The sequence below is a fragment of the Scomber scombrus genome, chromosome 20 (genome assembly GCF_963691925.1).
Source record: "Scomber scombrus chromosome 20, fScoSco1.1, whole genome shotgun sequence".
Taxonomy (NCBI): domain Eukaryota; kingdom Metazoa; phylum Chordata; class Actinopteri; order Scombriformes; family Scombridae; genus Scomber; species Scomber scombrus.
In genome coordinates, this window is record NC_084989.1 from 21,510,595 (window position 1) to 21,528,094 (window position 17,500).

General features: G+C 39.3%; 1 protein-coding gene across 2 annotated transcripts; it reads right to left on the reverse strand.

Moving 5' to 3' along the window:
- Nucleotides 1–8,316: 8,316 nt before the first annotated feature.
- myca (MYC proto-oncogene, bHLH transcription factor a) lies at nt 8,317–10,504 on the reverse strand. Of its 2 annotated transcripts, none has more exons than XM_062441575.1 (2): nt 9,552–10,504; nt 8,317–9,115 (listed from the first exon to the last, which is right to left on the reverse strand). In XM_062441575.1, the coding sequence occupies exons 1-2, from the start codon at nt 10,213–10,215 to the stop codon at nt 8,481–8,483; spliced, it is 1,299 nt and encodes a 432-aa protein (XP_062297559.1). In that variant the 5' UTR covers nt 10,216–10,504; the 3' UTR covers nt 8,317–8,480. The 2 variants fall into 2 exon arrangements, with proteins under 2 accessions (XP_062297559.1, XP_062297558.1); XM_062441574.1 differs by having other exon boundaries at nt 8,317–9,118.
- Nucleotides 10,505–17,500: the final 6,996 nt, after the last annotated feature.

The window sequence follows — 17,500 nt, forward strand, 5'->3', positions numbered from 1 at the left end:
AGTTTCATTCACTGGGATGGATCAACTCAAGGCTGAACATCATCAGAGTGACTGCGTCAGTAATTCACATCTCTGGAGGGAAATGTTAATGTGCACCAGCGCTGATTATCCAATTCAAGGACATTGGGAGTTTTCTATTAAAGTTAATTCCTCTTTAAAATGTGCAGTACGCCTTCCCACTCTTACCGTAAACTGCCTGCCTCTTTACACCCAACACTGCCGCTCTGTAAGACCACTTATAAAAACAGACTCGGCCTCTCATGTTTACTATAAACCAAAATGCAAATGTGGAAGTCGGTCGCTCCAACGTCACATTACTGGTATTTTGGGTATGCGAGTCACCAGCCAGCCAGTAGCCGCTGTCATCAATCAAAAACCTCTGGCATGGAGCCAGTCAGTGTTAATGAACGTATTAACACCAGAGTCAAACCGCTTTGTCCTTTGATAGTCTGCAGCTGTGACGAATGATTACTCTAATTGAAGGTTAAAAGTATGAACTGTCAGAAATATAGTGAAAAATATGCACATTTCAAGAGCAGAAAGAAGATTAGTTTGTCCAAACAGAGGCAGGAAATAAAGCATGTTCATCATACTGTAATATAAAAGCAGCAAAACATCCGATCTGAGAAACCGGAAACCTTTTAAATCAATTAAGCATCGATTAAATCCACTAATGACTACACATGAATCTAACCAGGAATGCAACAATTTCACACATGCATTAGATTCCCTGCTTTATATACATGCATACATATATATTCATCTGCCATGTGACGCTTGTTAATAGACTTTCATCATGGGAATAAAGTGTGTTGCTCTCTCTCGCAGCTGAATAAGATAATTATGTCAACATGTGAACTTATGACTGACCGGTAGTGTACAATTTATCTACTGTATCCGTAGAGGCGGAACACTGCAGCAAAAGTCCAACAACCTCCTCTCCTGCTCTCCTCCTCCTCTCCTCCTCCTCCTCCTCTCTTGGCCTGCCGGGTGTGGACGTTTGCTGGAGGGAAACTCCTTTGGGAGAATGAGCTTTTAATCCTTCCATCCCAGCACGCCCTGCTTTGATGAGGATCGTCTTTTACAATGTAAGAGCACGATAAATGCTCCGCTGTGCACTAGCAGCTTTTTTTTCCAGCTTCATTCGGGTTGTGACTTATCTGAAACTTTGAGAGATGATAGATTACTGCAGTGTCTAAAGTAAACACTACACCTTTGAGAAGGAGGATATTGTGCAGGGTTTTTACTGTAGTCTGGTAATCAAGGGCGGATCTAGGGATTGGAAGATATCCAGGGCTACAAATGCTGCGCTCCATTTACCTCGAAAGGCAGAGGTTGGAGGTTGGAGGCGGGGAATAACGTCACACCCAAGTTTGATTTGTTCCAGTTTAGAAGTCAGAAAACCAGTTCTAGCCAAGTCAGCCACTGATAGAAACACCAGCAACACCATAGCAACGTGTCCACAGATAGAAGTTGGACAGCTCTGTGTGTACGACCGATCTTAATGAGACACAAATAAGCTAATAATGCTAATAAAACAGGACATTAATACAACTTTCACATTGTTGATGCACAAGGCTTACATCTTGGATTTTGAGGTCGGCGCTAGTGAGGATTGTCTGAGCTTCAAAGTCCGAAATCTGACTTTAGGGTAGGGCTGCGTATTGGTACTCGACCGAAATAAATCGATACCAAGTAGCATCAAAACGTCTCCCGTCAAACGATACCTGCAATCGATCCTTTTGCACCCAGCGCTACAAAAATATGGCTATTTGTATTAGGGATGTCCCGATCCAGCTTTTTGCACTTCCGATCCGATACCGATATTGTAGCTTTTAGCATCGGCCAAGCATGTATTAAAGATTAAAGATATTTACTTATTTTGGGTTTTACTCTTAAGAACAACTAGCCAACTTAATTAGGTTAGTTTGAATAATCCACAATGGTTGGTAATGAGAAGCTGACCTGTTTATTCTTAACAGGGTTAAATAAACACAAAATAGACAAAATAATAAATAAATGAGTAGAAAATAAATAGTCAATTAACCACACGAACTGAATTGGCATCAGTGCTCTGCTCAAGAGTGTAAACCAAGGCTTAAAAAAGCCATCAGTAAACAATATTGTAAACAATATAAAATTATATATAAAAGGTGTGCTGAAAACCGGGGAAAAGCTGAAAATAACTGGAATAGATTACCTACATCGGTGCGCTTGAAAACACGGACCGGAGTTCTGAAAACAAACTGGATCGGGAGTCCGGATCGGGATTTTCCCGTGCAGGCCGATCCCATATTGATATGCATTTTTCTGCTAATATCGGCGGCATCCCTAATTTGTATGGACTTGCTCACAGCCAATCAACAGCAAGTGTTCTTGGGTTTAATGCAACATGTGATTGGTCCACTGCCACAGCAGCTACAACCCGTCTGTGGTGGTGAAGTTGAATTTGAGTTAGCGCGCTTAGCAGTTCAGCAGCCAAGATGTCACCTCAACACTCGAAAGTGTGTCTACACTACACGCCTGTTACATACAATAAAAGCAAAAGCACTAAATGTGTAATGGGGTATCGAAAGTACTCAGTTGGTATCAGTATCACTTTACGGGTACTTGGATTGGTACTGGTTATCATAATTCTGTAACGAGCCCTACTTTAAGGGGCATTCCAGTTGAAATTTCCAACTAGGTACTCAGAAATTCTGACTTCAGAGTACAACTGGAACGCACCATTAGCCTACAGCACCAAGAGCTCACATGCACAAACTTTCATTTTTACTGCACATGCATGACTACTGCAAAAGTTGATATTAGTAGTCGTGATTTTATTCCAGTCATATTAACAATTTCCCCCCAAAAAAGGATAAATAAATAACAATAATGTATTAAAATCGAGAGGAAACCAAAACAAAACACATTCATTTTTTAAATCAGATGTCACTCAGTAAAACTACCTCAACTGAAATGAAATGTCAGAAGGTTTCGATCTTTACCACAACTGTTCTAAGTCATTCATATTTAGTCAGCAGCGGGGTCAGATTCGGGGCTTTCGAGAAAACACTCAGGGCTGCAGCAGAAGCTCCCAGAAGTTACTGAGAAAAAAAGGTGTAGTTAAATTAGTTACTGATGAAAAGGAGGAGGTTACATCTGAAGTCAGACCTTTAAGATTTTGCTCAGGAGGGTTTTTTCCTCATGTTTTAATATTTAACATGTTACTGAATACATATATTGCTGTTTTTAATTCTTTGAAATCAATATTTTTTTAATATATTTAGTAAATAAATCATGATGTGGGCTCATTTGCAGCACATATGGACTTAAATGGAGTCACAGTACCAATTAAACCCACTTTATTCATCAAATATCTTTATTTTATATTCCAAAATCTACATGAACTAATGAATACATTTTCAAATGAGAGATAAATGTTGCTTTATAAGAAATGATCTCCCTTATAAATCATGTCAGTATCCATGAAACACAGCTGGACTTAGATTTTGGTGCTTAATGGGAACATTTACCCTAACAGCTGATCTTAGGTTGAAGGAAGGAAGGAAGGAAGGGAGGAAAATAGGAAGGGAGGAAGGAAAGAAGGAAGGAAGGAAGGACAGAAGGAAGGGAGGAAGGGAGGAAGGACAGATGAAGGGAACATTTACCCTAACAGCTGAAAACATTGGTTAGAAAATTAGAAAAGTCATCAAATGTAATAAGTTACATTACTTTGATGAAGTAATTGAAATAGTTACATTACTTTCTACATTATAAATAGCGTAACTAGTAATCTGTAACCTATTACATTCCCAAAGTAACCTTCCCAACCCTGCTTGTATAAATAAACCTAAACTCTGGATATAAAAAGAACATCAAGCCAGAGAAAGAAAAGCAAAGCGTATATTCTATATCAAGTTGTATATTATAAAAGCATATGAGGTTAGGCAATGACATCATTCACCAGAGGGACCAATACTGTTGCATAAGAGCCAGACGTTGCTGTGGGCGCCCAACAGCACTGCTGCAAAAGCTTCCCCTCTGAGGCACCACCGAGCATAAGTCAACTTTCTCTTATTTAAATTCAAGCAGTGAAACATGAAGTTTACTTAAGAGATTACTCATTACACCACCTATAAAAGCTAGAAATAGGATCAATGTGTGCAGCTGAGTAGTTTTGAAATGTGTCTAACAAAAAAGTACAAGTTGCATTATAGAGCACACGTGCCACTTTTTTTTTTTCTTCTTTTTTTTTTTAAGGAAACATATCCCTAAACGGTCTCACATGGCGAGCTGTCTGACACTGTGCAGCCGAAGAAGCTGGCAGCCAAACACAGGTAGCCGCCGCCGCTAATAAAAACATACCGACTCTCGCTCGGAGACAGAAACAGAGAATGCAAATGAGGCGGCGTATTCCCACATAGAGAGAGAGAGAGAGAGAGAGAGAGAGAGAGAGAGAGAGAGAGAGGAGGAGAGGTGATGTCATGTGATAATAATGATGCTATTAAAAAAACAGAAAAACACAGCCAAAGAGAGAGAGAGAGAAAAGAAAGTTTAACTGGCGAGCGGCTGCAGTTTTTTCAGGAGTATCAACTGCTTAATCTATTCCAGCTCTGAAAAGCAGCCGATTACATAAGCGCAGCAGACCTCCGTGTATTCCTGGGCCTCTAAAAGTATCTGAAAAGTATGTGTGCAGTGTGCAGTGTGCTTGTGGTGAGGCGGCAGAGGAGGAGAAAAAACTGTTGGCTCACTGTAAAGTTTCCCTGGAAAAGAGACACTTGAACGTACTGTATGTAACATTTGCTACATTAAAAACACATCCAGTGAGGAGTTAAAGGTCTCATAAGATTCAAAAAGTATGTACAGTATGAAATAACAACTCCTTTTCTTACTGGAGGAAAAGCAAATATGTATGAATCTGACTCTACTGTACCAGACTGTAAACCCTAAAGAATCACATATATGTCTATCCTCTCAAAAATCATGTTTTAATATCTCATATTTATCTATAATCTAGAGGCCAAACTGTCTCCTCTTCACTTAACGCTCACTTCTAGAGCTGAAACGGTTCATTTATTAGTTATTTATCTTGATAATTTTCATTTATAAAGCAAATATGTTAAATATTTACCTTTCCCAGATATTAAAATGTAACTTTTTACTGCTTTTCTCTGTTTTATATGAGAGTAACTTGCATATCTTTGGGGTTTGGTTGAACATTTGACTCTTTTTTATACTATTTTCTAACATTTTATAGACTAACTAATAACTTGAATTCATTAACAGATTGTTTGGTGCAGCCACGCTTGTCTACCTGACATGGAGCCAGTTTGGGATTGAAACTATGGACTTCTTTTTTATAGGCTAATAAAAGTATGAAATATTATTAGAAGCAGCTTTTTTAACATATATAATCTATGCAAAACAGTGGAAATACTGCATATTACTTTGCCAAAGAAGTAAACGGCCCATACTTGGTCCGAAAGCACCGTTTTTGTGATTTCAGGTGAAAAAAAGTTCAGACATCTGGGTTAAAACTGGGCTAAACTACAGTGTGTTAAAGCTTCCAACTACATGCTGTAATGTTGCCACATAAATGTGGTATTTTCTTTAAAAGAGGCAAGTTATTTTTAACCAAGTCATGCACCAAAAAAAACCCCATGACTTTTCACCCAAATCCAGCTCAGTCTGAACCTAAACGCCAACCTGTTGACGTCTTATTTGACATGTAAATCAGAGCAGAAACGTGCTCACTGAGCAGAAAAACTCGATTTTCTTGCCAAGGATGAGATCAGAGCTTTTTTCCTGAGCTCATGCTGGACAACACTTGCAGCAGGGTGGATGTGTGCGTGTGTGTGTGTGTGTGTGTGTGTGTGTGTGTGTGTGTGTGTGTGTGTGTGTGTGTGTATTATGTGTGTCATGGAGGCTTGAACCCAGGTCAGCCAGTTACAGGTCACTTTCCCTGCTGGCTACAGACTGCCCTGCCCACCCACAAAGTCTACACAATGAATCCACACTAATCCGCTGTCTCAGTGTGGCTGACTCATGTCTCAGATATGCTGCTGTTTGCTGCTTGCTGCTGCACCATCTCTGCTTAAATGCTTTTTAAATGCATTCACAGGTCAGGAAAATGAAATATAATGTAGGGGCGGAGTTCAGTTTTGTTGCACGCAAACAAGGCTCCATACAATGCATTAAATAGCCTTTAAATACACAGGGTGAAGCACAGAGAGATGTCATGTGTTGTGATCATAACAGCTGCACCACATCACTGACAGCACTGACTTAAAACAAATGCATAGGAGATCCACAGAGTTATAAATGGATAAAAAGAATATATATATATAAAGCAAAGTTAGCATCTCATCAGTGTGATCAGCAGAAAAACAAACAATAGGCTAACAGCAAATGTGTTGCACAAAGCCTGCTGCTGCTGCTGCTGCTCTAAACTCTGCAAGCATGGAGCAGGAGTTGGACAGACAATAGAGAAGCCAGCCGAAAATAACACTTGTCCAAACAAAAAAGAAGAAAGGACAAGAAAAAGAACAATAGTTTCACACAGATTATGTCACAATATGTCCATAAATCACATCAGATTAAAACCTCTGCAGCCACTAACTGTCTCTTTAAATCAAGTTTTTATATCAGTCACATTGGAAGAAGCAGAGATTTTAGACTTTATAACATCATCAGGCATCTCTCTAATTAAACGTGTTGATTAAAATCGATAGATGAAACACACACACACACATAGACACACACACGCGCGCGCACACACACACACACACACACATACATAAAGAGCTCTTACCGAATCAGGTTTATCCATTCTGCTTCTTCATCTCTGCTGCTGTATTTGTTGGGTTTCTTTTTTTTATTATCATCATCTTTATTATTATTATATTCCTCTCTTTCTTTCTTTTCTTTCCTCCTTTCCTCTCCTCTCCTCGTGATCAGTCGCGCGTCTCACAGACACAAATCTCGACCTCACTTCCATGTGCTCGCGACCAGGACCACGCGCTCAACGGAGAGCGCTCGGGATACGGCGCGTGACGTCACGGCAAGACTGGAAAGTCGGTCGCCCAAAAAAAAAAAAAAATCGATAGAGTATCAATAATAAAGGTGTGTTATCGATATTATCTGCCTGATTGTGTATAATAGACACACTTAAATGCATGTATGTTAGGAGCAATAGGAAGGTTAGCTTATTGTTTTTGTCACATTATTGATCATTTTCCATCAATATTGCACCACAGATTTCACCTTTACCTGATATATATTTGTGCAATATCAGACTATATAACAGAAATGATAGTTTCCTGTCAAGAAATACACCTTTAAATAGTCTGCACATGCAACTTATCTGCACAAACGGATGTACCTGCAGCTGTAGCAGCTATAATAACCTGTTGGGGTTTTTTTTCTGTTTTAAGCATCAAATTTGTGTTAAAATCTTCAAATCTGAGACCTGAGCTGAAGTGATCTCTATCAGAATAGACACAGAAGTCACGTTCAGGGGTAAACTTGGTGTAAATTTAGGTTTCTCTGTGTGTGAGCGGGTTTATTTTGAGTCAGCTGGACTCCCTCTGTCAACAACACCATGGTACTGGATTGATTATGATTGATTTTCGGGTAATATGAAAAGCCCTTCCATAGGTTAACATGTCTCTTTTTACTAGTTTAATTGCTCTTATTCATATAGAGACAATATCTAAGCTTACCTTGTCTTCTTTATGACCCTTTATGCACAGGCGCCACAGCAAAATAGCATCTTCCAGGTGGAAATGTGCGATATTCGATCCTTTCATTTAGTTAATATTCACCATAGCGCAGTCAGTGGAAGGTGACTGCTTTAAATCTCAGTCGTTAAGCTTAAATATGAGTCAGTGTTGGTATTTTATTCAGTTGACTGTTATTGGACCCCGCCCCTCTTTCTGTGCTCTAACATGTACCCCACCCAGCACCTACTAATCTGAGTCAACTCACAGTGGGAGCTACTGTGATGAAGATGTTTGATGTGTATATGTGAGGTGAAGTATTTTTCTTTTTTTTTTTTTAAAATGCACTTCAAGAACAAGGACACAAACTTCCAGAGAAACATGTTTTTTTTTTTTATATTTCAAAACTAACATAATGGAAAAAACCAAAACATCGGGTCTGAACATCCAGACAAATTGAGATTCAAAAATACATTTTCTTAGGAAATATTAATTATATACAAAACATAAAAATGTATATTTTAGTTTGGGCCCCTAACAACAGGATAACCCCATTTTTAATATTTTCATTAATAAAAATAAACTTTAAATATTTAAACCCACCCAAAACTTCAATTGAGGCAGTTTCAACATTGAAATCAAACTCGATTCCAAAAAACTTAATCCGCTTTTTTTTGCATTTGCATGCAACAATAACTGTACAAATTGAACTTGCATAAAAAAACGAAATGCCAAAAAAATGTCTGTGATGATGATGGTGGTTCAAAACTTTTGTTTTCAAGCACGAGAGCCCTGCAGCTGTGTGAGTCTCTGCTTTAAAAGTTCGCTTTTCCTCCTCAGCTGCTCTTTGAGTGAGAGAAGTCTCTGTTCGTCCGTCTGCATGCTGTAAATGCACTCTGTCGCCTTCTTCAGGATCACCACTTTGGCCGCCTTCTCGTTGTTTGCCACCTCGGGAATCTCGTCCCGCAGCGCGAAGAAGCTCAACTTAAGCTCGTTCCTCCTCTGGCGCTCCAGTACGTTATGAGTCCTTCTCTTGTCATAGTCCTCTGTGTCAGACGTCCGGGGGCTTGAACACTTGCGGTTGCTGCTGATCTGTTTGAGGACCCTGCTGTGGCCGCCACTGTTGCTGCTGCTGCTGTTGTTCTCCAGCTTCAGCCTCTTGACAGCCGGCTGCTCGTGCCTCATGGATGGATGGGCGGCGTAGTTGTGCTGGTGGGTGGAGACGTGGCACCGCTTCAACACGAGCGGGCTGGGATGCCTGCTCTCTGCTGTGTTTGGGTCGCACCGTTTCACCGCCTGCCTCTTCTCCACCGTCACCACGTCGATCTCCTCTTCCTCCTGGTCCTCCTCATCATCTTCTTCCTCCTCCTCTTCTTCTTCTTCCTCATCATCATCCTCATCTCCATCCTCATCTTCTGCAAGAACAACAAAAAAGCAACAAAAACAGTCACACTCTGATTCAACAGCAGGGGTTGTAATCCTCTACTCTAAAAAAAAGAGGGGAGGGGGCTGCAATCTCTGCTGCCCATTTCCTCCCCGCTCTTCTTCCACATCATTGCTTAACATTGCAGCCGTGCCCTGCAGCTAATCTCACAGCAGCACGTCTCCACCTCCCTCCCTCCCCTCCCTACCAACAAAAACTGCATGCTGCATAAATTAAAACATCTTTTTACTCATAATAAGAGCTGCTATCATTCTTTAATCTAATGCACAATCTTTGCACACTCAGCAGACAGACAGGGGTGGGGAAGAAGAAGAGTAGGAAGGAAGGTAGGTAGGGGGGGGGGATTCCTAAATTGCAAAGAGGGGTGTGCCTGCAATGATGATGAGTATATTCACAAGGCTTACCTGAGTCACTACAACTGCTGCTGCCGCTGTTTGGTGGTGTGTCCAAGCCCAAATCCTTACTAGGCGGCGTCACTATGCTCTGTTTGGGGGTCTCAGCTATTGGGTAGGGGAACACCACCGATGGATCAATGCACTCCGATGCGGATGTGTTCAGATCTTGCAGGTAGCTGCTGTTCAACCTCCAGGTAGCTGCACAGGCGGGCTCTGAGCTGTCAACCACAGCAGCCGACAACGACGACGACGACTCCTTCCTGGCTGCATGCAGGGAGGCAAGCCGCTCTGAAACCACCTTCTCCAGCTTGGCAGCAGCTGAAAAGCCGCTCCACATGCAGTCCTGGATGATGATGGATTTGAGGAAGGTCTGGGAGTAGTCTGCGTCGCAGATGATACTCTGATTGACCACGTCGTCGCCCAGGAACTCGGTCACCATCTCCAGCTGATCCGCCGTGGAGGGGAAGAGGCTTGACAGGGACGGCCGGCGGCTGGGAGAGAGGGGAGGGGTCGGCAGCAGCTCAAATTTCTTCCAGATGTCTTCGCTCGGCGCCGGAGGCTGAAGCTGCTGAGGGTAGAAATCCTCCTCCTCGTTGTCATAGTAGAAATACGGTTGCAGAGAGTCGTAATCGTAGTCATAGTTTTTACTCGCCAAACTTGAATTCAGCGGCATGATGATGATGATGTCTAACTGCTGCCCTCTTGTCCTTTATTGTGAAGCTGGTTGAAGAAGAGAAGGGAAGTGGGAAAAAAACAAAACAAAAACAAAAAAAATTAGTTATGAATGTGCATGTGCAGGTTTTCAAAGCAGAAAGCCGCTGTTGCTGCTGCTATGTTGGCACTGATCCCTCTCTCTCTACCTCTCCTGCAAACATTAAGTGTGTAAGCAACATCACATGGTCACTCCAAAACATGGGAGCTCCTGTTTGCACGCCGTGCATGCATGCACCAGTACTGCTGCAGCAGGTGTTTAAACTGGGAACCAGAGGAAGGGGGGAAAATCCCACCTACTGACGATAAACTATCTTTTTTGTGAAACTAGTGTAGGAAGATTGACATATATTTAAACACACTCCCCTCCCCTTCTTTCCCTCTCCCTCCCTCCCTCTCCTGCTGCTGCTGCTCTTACCTTTTTTTTTTGTGTGTGTGTAAGATTTTAAAACTCTCGGCGGAAGAAGACGGGGTGAAATCGACCCCAAAAGGCGCAAAAAGGGGCAGGAAAGTTATTCCAACACGAAAGTAACATTAAATCCTTCCAGGGGAGATGTCGCAGTCGGTTTCAGTGAGGCTGTGTGGAGCATGTATTGAAGCGGTTTGCAGCACACCCGTTTCTCTGTCATCAAGCAACGTGAGAATCACAGCTGAACGACCTGCTACGCTCCATATATACGCCGCGTCACTCCGCCCTCTCACCAGCGTATCCCTCCACTCGTTTTCCCGCGAAACACTCGCCGGCCTTAAAAATATCACACACCTATATTCAAATTCTTGCTTTAATCAACAAAATAGTCACTATACCTTATTATAATTTATTTATACTCAACATGACACCATTTAAAAATATTTTGCTATCATTGTTATATGTTTTTTTTCTTTACGACTCCAGGGTCTATTTTGGTGAAGTGGGAGGGGTCATAGTCATAGTAGAGTAGAGTAGAGTAAAGGGCTTCCATTGACGGGAGACATGCAGAAAATATTAATGTGCATACTAGTAGTAGTGACAGATAATTGGGGTGGAGTTATTTTCACTACTATATATCCCGCCTAAAATATCAACAAATCAAGTTGGATTATCTCAGCATGAGTAGAGTCAGGACTTTTAATGTCTATAATCGGGGTGTGCATGCTTTTTTAAAATTAAAATAAAATATGCAATTGCAAGAAGCGACTGTCTGCACGCATGTTATGAATAAGAGATAAATGCTTGACTTGTTTTTTTTTCTGCAGCACATTCAAATAGGCTATAAAAATGGTGCACACAGGTGTAGCAGCTTACCTCGATCTGTCTGCAAGGCCACCTTTAAATTTGGGTGAAAACAGGTAGACTTCAACCCAAAACAGGACACACTTTAAAAAAAAAAAAAAATTGTAGTGCATGCACAAATTAACATGCACAAACACACACGAATTTAAAAAGAATACAAGGTAGGACAATTCCTCCTTTTGACCATGCAGGATTGGTTTTGAGGTTGGACAGATTGGCACCAATTAACTACAGGAAGGAAGCAATTAAAGGAATCAGACTGGTAATGCAGTTTGGATGGAGGTGCCCTCTTCTTGCTGCTGCTGCTGCGGTGGTGGTGGAGGTGGAGGAGGGGAGGATTGGACGGGCTCTGAGCGCCCTCTGCTGTTCAAACACGCGTCTCGACAGCAGCCATGTAGGTGCAGGGTCAAAGCAGGAAGAAGGGTGTGAGAATAAACTACCAAGAGTGAGAGTTAATTAAGAGACATTAAGAGATTGTTGGAGTTTTTTACACTATATGGTTAGTTAAACAAATATTGCTATGAAGTGGCTTAATGGAGCAAATCTAAAAAAAAGCTGACATTAAGAAATATAATTAACCTTGCAGCTTTTTGACAAACTAAACTGTGCAGTTTATAAGGGCTGCAATTAACAATTATTTAAATTATTAATTAATCTGTCAATTATTTGGTCTATAAAATGTCAAAAAAATAGTAAAAACTGCTTCATATAATGTTTTAGAGCTCATGGTGACGTCTTCAAATACCTTGTTTTTGTCTTATCAACAATTCCTAATAATAATAATAATAATTATACAAATACTAATAATAATACTAATAATAATACTAATATTAGTGCATTTTATTTATGCAACTTTCAAAGCACTCAAGGACACCTTACAAGACACACATAAAACAACAACAGTACATCAAACATAATAAAATCTGCAAACATTGAAGTAGAAGTTAGTGCAATTATACAAAAGATAAATACATTTTTAATTTAAATATATTCAGTTTACTGTCATTTTTGATAAAGTAAAGCATTAAATCCTCAGAAATAGAAATATATATATTTAGATTTGTATTAATATTTTAGCCAGACATCTGAATAACTTGATTTTTGTTTAGTCTCATAAGCACTGAACAAAAGTAGAGGGAAAAACTGACTTTTTGCAGTTTTTTTAAAGCCAAACTTTGCATTTAATCAATATATTATTGTCTCAAATTATGTATTTTAAAGACTTGAGTCATGCTTTATAAACATTCAAAGCAGGTAATGATTACAGCAAACTTCTTGAGCACCAGAAAGTCTTAATAAAAAAACAAAAAACATGCACACAATTAATCACTCCTGCATTCAGTTTAGTTTAGTTAGTTTTAAGTTAAATTTTACACATAAAAGTACAGAAAATGACAGATAATATAGAGTGCAGAGAGAGGCAGAAAACCTGAATGAGCTTATTTAAAGCGTCCACCTAAAAACATGTTATAATGACACAATATTACAGAAAATAATATTACTGCATAAAAATGAGAACGAACTAAAGATGTGAAATTATAGCTTAACATTTGAAAGACTTGCCAAATTGGCGGGAAAACTACATCCATATATAATCTAAACATTGTGAAAATGTGACATTACATCTCAGGCTTTTGCACATGTTTCTCTTTCAAAATGCTGCAGGATGTCCCCTTTAAATCCCCTTTAAGACTTATGGGAATTTATTTATTTTATGGATTAAGCATCTCCATAAACTCATTGACTGATATGTGGTTCACAAATGGTAATGGATGCATAAGTGTCCATTCGATAAAGGCTTCCCAGGAAAAAATAAATCAATATTGTGTGGAGACATAAAGGAGGAGAGCAAAGAGAAGGAGACGAGTGATTTCTGTGTCTCCTTTTATCAGTGAAAGTGGGCATCACCTTGTCTCCTTTCCTCATTACTCCTCCTTTCATCCCTTCTTCCTCTTTCCTCACTTTGGGGAGCTGTGTGGTGGGATAGCGATCGTAATAATAAACCCCCCCCCCCCCTCTAGATTCATATGTTGTGGTCATTACGTTTTATCATTTCCTGTGTTACCGTGAGTGGGGGGGGGGGGGGGGGGGCACCAGGAGACACCGAGGGGAGCTTTGAGATTTGGGACTTGGCAGCATCATTTCCTCTCTGATAGGGAGAGTTTTGATTGTGGTTTCTTCTCCCATGCAGTTAAACTGGTTTCAGTACCTCTGATGGACACTGGGTAGTTTATTTTCCATCAGGTTTTCCATTTAACTTGACCATTCAGTTGGCCTTTACGTTAAGTATATCAGTTCAATACTAATTTGCTGCATACAGTTAATGCAGTTAAGGTGGATTCACTCCAGCTTCACTTAATCACAGCAAAACTAATTTACAAATTTACAATCCTGAAGGTTAATTGTTTCATAAAAGTCTGCAGAATCACTTAAGGACACCAAATTGTTTCTGCAAACTGAATGTTTAAACAGCTGCTGATCCTCATAATGCAACAAAAAAGGAAGAGGAGGCAAGAAAAGACATACATATGGTACATTTCATACAGAAAATGCTGGTCAAAGAAGAAAATTGAAGAAATTCAACCACTTAAATAAGAAGAGAATTTATTAATAAAGAATTCAGGCTTGTTTCTTAATCATGTTAAATAGCAGCAAGCTGGGAAAAAAAATACTCCAATAGATGTTTGAAGAAATAAGAAAGAAATAAAGCACATGACAAACACACAGAAAGGAACATTATTTCTTTTAATCATTGACAAATCATTCAATTCAGAAAATAATGCAAATTGTTATTCTCAATTTGTCAATAAAGGCATTCAAAAGTATAAATAATATTATATAAAGAAGCCATATACAGTGCAAATTGAGATAGTAGTAGTGGGCTGTGGGTATTGCATAGATTATGGTATTTATGTGCATAAAAATAAAAAATAGTAAGTACTTTTAATAGATGAGATATTGCAATATATAGAGGAAGTGCAGAGGACCCAGGGGAGTCCAAACAATCAAAAGTAGCACTTATACATGCAAATATATATATACATATTTACCCACAAGTTTTTTAAATATATGCAAACTAATGTAATGTGCAAGTTACTGTGCATGGCAAAGAAAGTTGAGTAGGTAATGGTGTGTAATGTGCATACATTTCACAGATGCACTAAAGAATGATAATATTATATACACAAGACATATACAGTGCATTTATACATATGCATAGGTACCCGACAAGTGTTTAAAATATGCACAAAATAAATGTAATATGCAACTTACATAGCACAGACAGCTGAGATGGTAGTGAGGCAGCGGGTATGGTGCAGAGGTAATGATGTGTAATATGTGTAAGATGATCATAAATGAATACTTTCCACAGATGAGACAGTGTGATATATAGATGAGGTGCAGAGGGAGGCAGGCTGAGTGAAAGAGTGAAAGATGGAGTGATTTTTGAAAGACAAACTCATCACCACCACCACACAGCAAGCATCACATTCAAACAGAAAGCAAAACCAAACAGGGAAAAATAAAATAAATATATATGTACTGTACAACTGTAATAATAAATGTACACACTCCTACAGCTTCTAACCTGTAATATCTGAATTCTTTATTACATAAGAAGTCCTAGGAGATTTTGCCTGAGGTGTGTACATATATATATATATATCGCTGTGTTTTAATGAATGGATCTTTGCATTAAACAGTAGTTTCACCACGTTTCTTTTCTCTCTGGCTGTGCACACGATTATCTCCTTCTACTAAAACATACAGTTATAGCTATATATGACTGTTGAATTAGTCACGAGGTCCCAACTGTTTGCCTTTTTAAACTTCCCCAATTTCTAACCACAAATCCAACGTCTTGCATGCCCTCTGTGATTTCATCTACGCACAACGTACTCGGTTCACTCTCGATTTCTTTTGTTGTGAGAGACCTGCAGCAGGCGATATCTGACTTAATGCAATTGTGTTTAAAGGGTCAGTGACAAATAAGGGTTGGCAAGATGAGCAATTCAAAAATATCTTAAAAAATTGTCTTAAAGCAGCATCAGGTTCATATTTTTGTTGGTTTTATGTCATTTGAAATGACATTTGCACCATTTTTTTTTACCAAAAGTAAGACTGAATACTCAAATGTCAAATGGTGTAACCACAAAAAAATGATAAATATTAAATATTTTATCCACCTACAGTGTATTTAAGTGGACTTATACTAATAATTACTTTAATAATTACTACATTTAAAAACATGTAAATGTTTCCTGATCTCCATGGTAACCAGATGAAATGTAACATTTAGAACAATTGTATTCCATTACCTTTATTTAATATAAAAGTTATAATGTAAGATCATGCCAAACTAGTTGATATGGTGTTTTATTGAGAATTTACTGTTTTTAAGCAAGTTGAATTATTTGGTACAAAGTTTTTATGGTTACACCACTTAGACATTTTTACCATAATCCTCTAATATATTCTCTCAAAATGGATTAAAAGCAGAAATGTGATGCTGAGTCCACAAAAAAAGAATGTGTGCAAGTTATTCATACGTTTATTTTCACATTTTAACCCTTTAAATTTGACTAAACCACATGGACACAAAAAATAAACCATCATTGATCCTAAAACATTACATGCAGACACTGATACACACCAGCTGACACATACATATAAAACGAGGGTGTGCACCTTCCCAAACACAGTCAGGACTACGATTCAGCACCATGCCTTGAAAACGAGGGCAGGAAATCAATAATTTTTTCAGCTTAGTCGGTGAGAGGAGGCTGCCAGCGAAGCGCTCAACACTGAGCAGATCTGCCGCTAGATCTGTCAGATTGCTCAAGAGCTAATTGTGTCATTAATTATTGACATTGACACAACAGACAGTTATTGACACAGTGAGCAGCAGCTACTCTAACCTGCAATGTGTATTTATAACAGAAGAACCAACCGTTCGTATTCTGCACTGAAGATTTCTCCCCCGGCTTTTGCGTCTCTTGACAACATTAAAAGTGCAATATGAAGAGTTTAATGGCATCTAGTGGAACCGACTTGGCAGATTTGAAATATAATATCCATAAGCATGCTTTAATGAGTGTATAATCCCATGAAAGTGAGATGATATTGGGAGCTGGACTGAAAAATGATTCAACCTTCCTCCTCTCACAGTGCTGATGTTTGTGTATGTGTTTTTTGAGCTGTCGCAGCCTCTGAGTGATTTCTTAATCATGCTCTCTTGTGAAACCAGCAGTACCTGAAGCTATTACATTCATACAAAACTATTCTGTTCATTGTTGAAGTTCCTGTTCTTAAAAACGTGTCTAAAAAACAACTTACCACCTCTCATAGCAGCAATAATAATAAATAATCTGAGCAGGTGATCTGGAGATAATTCAGCTCACTAAAACCGTGTGGGAACAAGTCTGCAATACATTCTGTGGTTTCTGTTTCTCACAGTATAGTCAGTTTTATATCTTTGACATGTGGTATTTTTGGGGAGGTGGGTTTCATAGGTGCAGTTCCACGAATTTGTACTTTTCAAAGAAAACTGGGCCAGCCGGTACGTGGATATCACTCAGTGCAGGACACACCTGCAGTGAGAAAATGCAACTTATTAGCGTTTAATTGGGGCAATGGAGGGTATTGTTCATGGGGTCATGGTCATGGTGAGGAGAGGCAGCTTATGTGCGAGTACGCTGTTAATTAGTGGGATAAAGATGTCGGTCATGGAGGTTTTGATCTGGTTTATTTTTAGTAGAGAGGCAAATCAACATGAGAGAGAGAGAGAGAGAGAGAAAGAGCAAAAAGATGAAATGGGGGCAAAAAAGAAGAGATGGAGAATGGTTTAAAAAGCATGCATGTAGGTTTAATAATGAAGCAACATGTTCTGCAGCAGCACATCAGATGACCCATATTCAGAAAGAATCATAAATCAGGAGGAACACCTGAAAGCTGAAGAGGTGAGAGATTCAGA

Coding starts and splice junctions, on each gene's coding strand:
- myca (XM_062441574.1), bottom strand. CDS start 10,215: ATGCCGCTGAATTCAAGTTTGGCGAGTAAAAACTATGACTACGATTAC. Junction 9,119..9,551: donor CAGCAGTTGTAGTGACTCAG/GTAAGCCTTGTG, acceptor TTGTTCTTGCAG/AAGATGAGGATGGAGATGAG.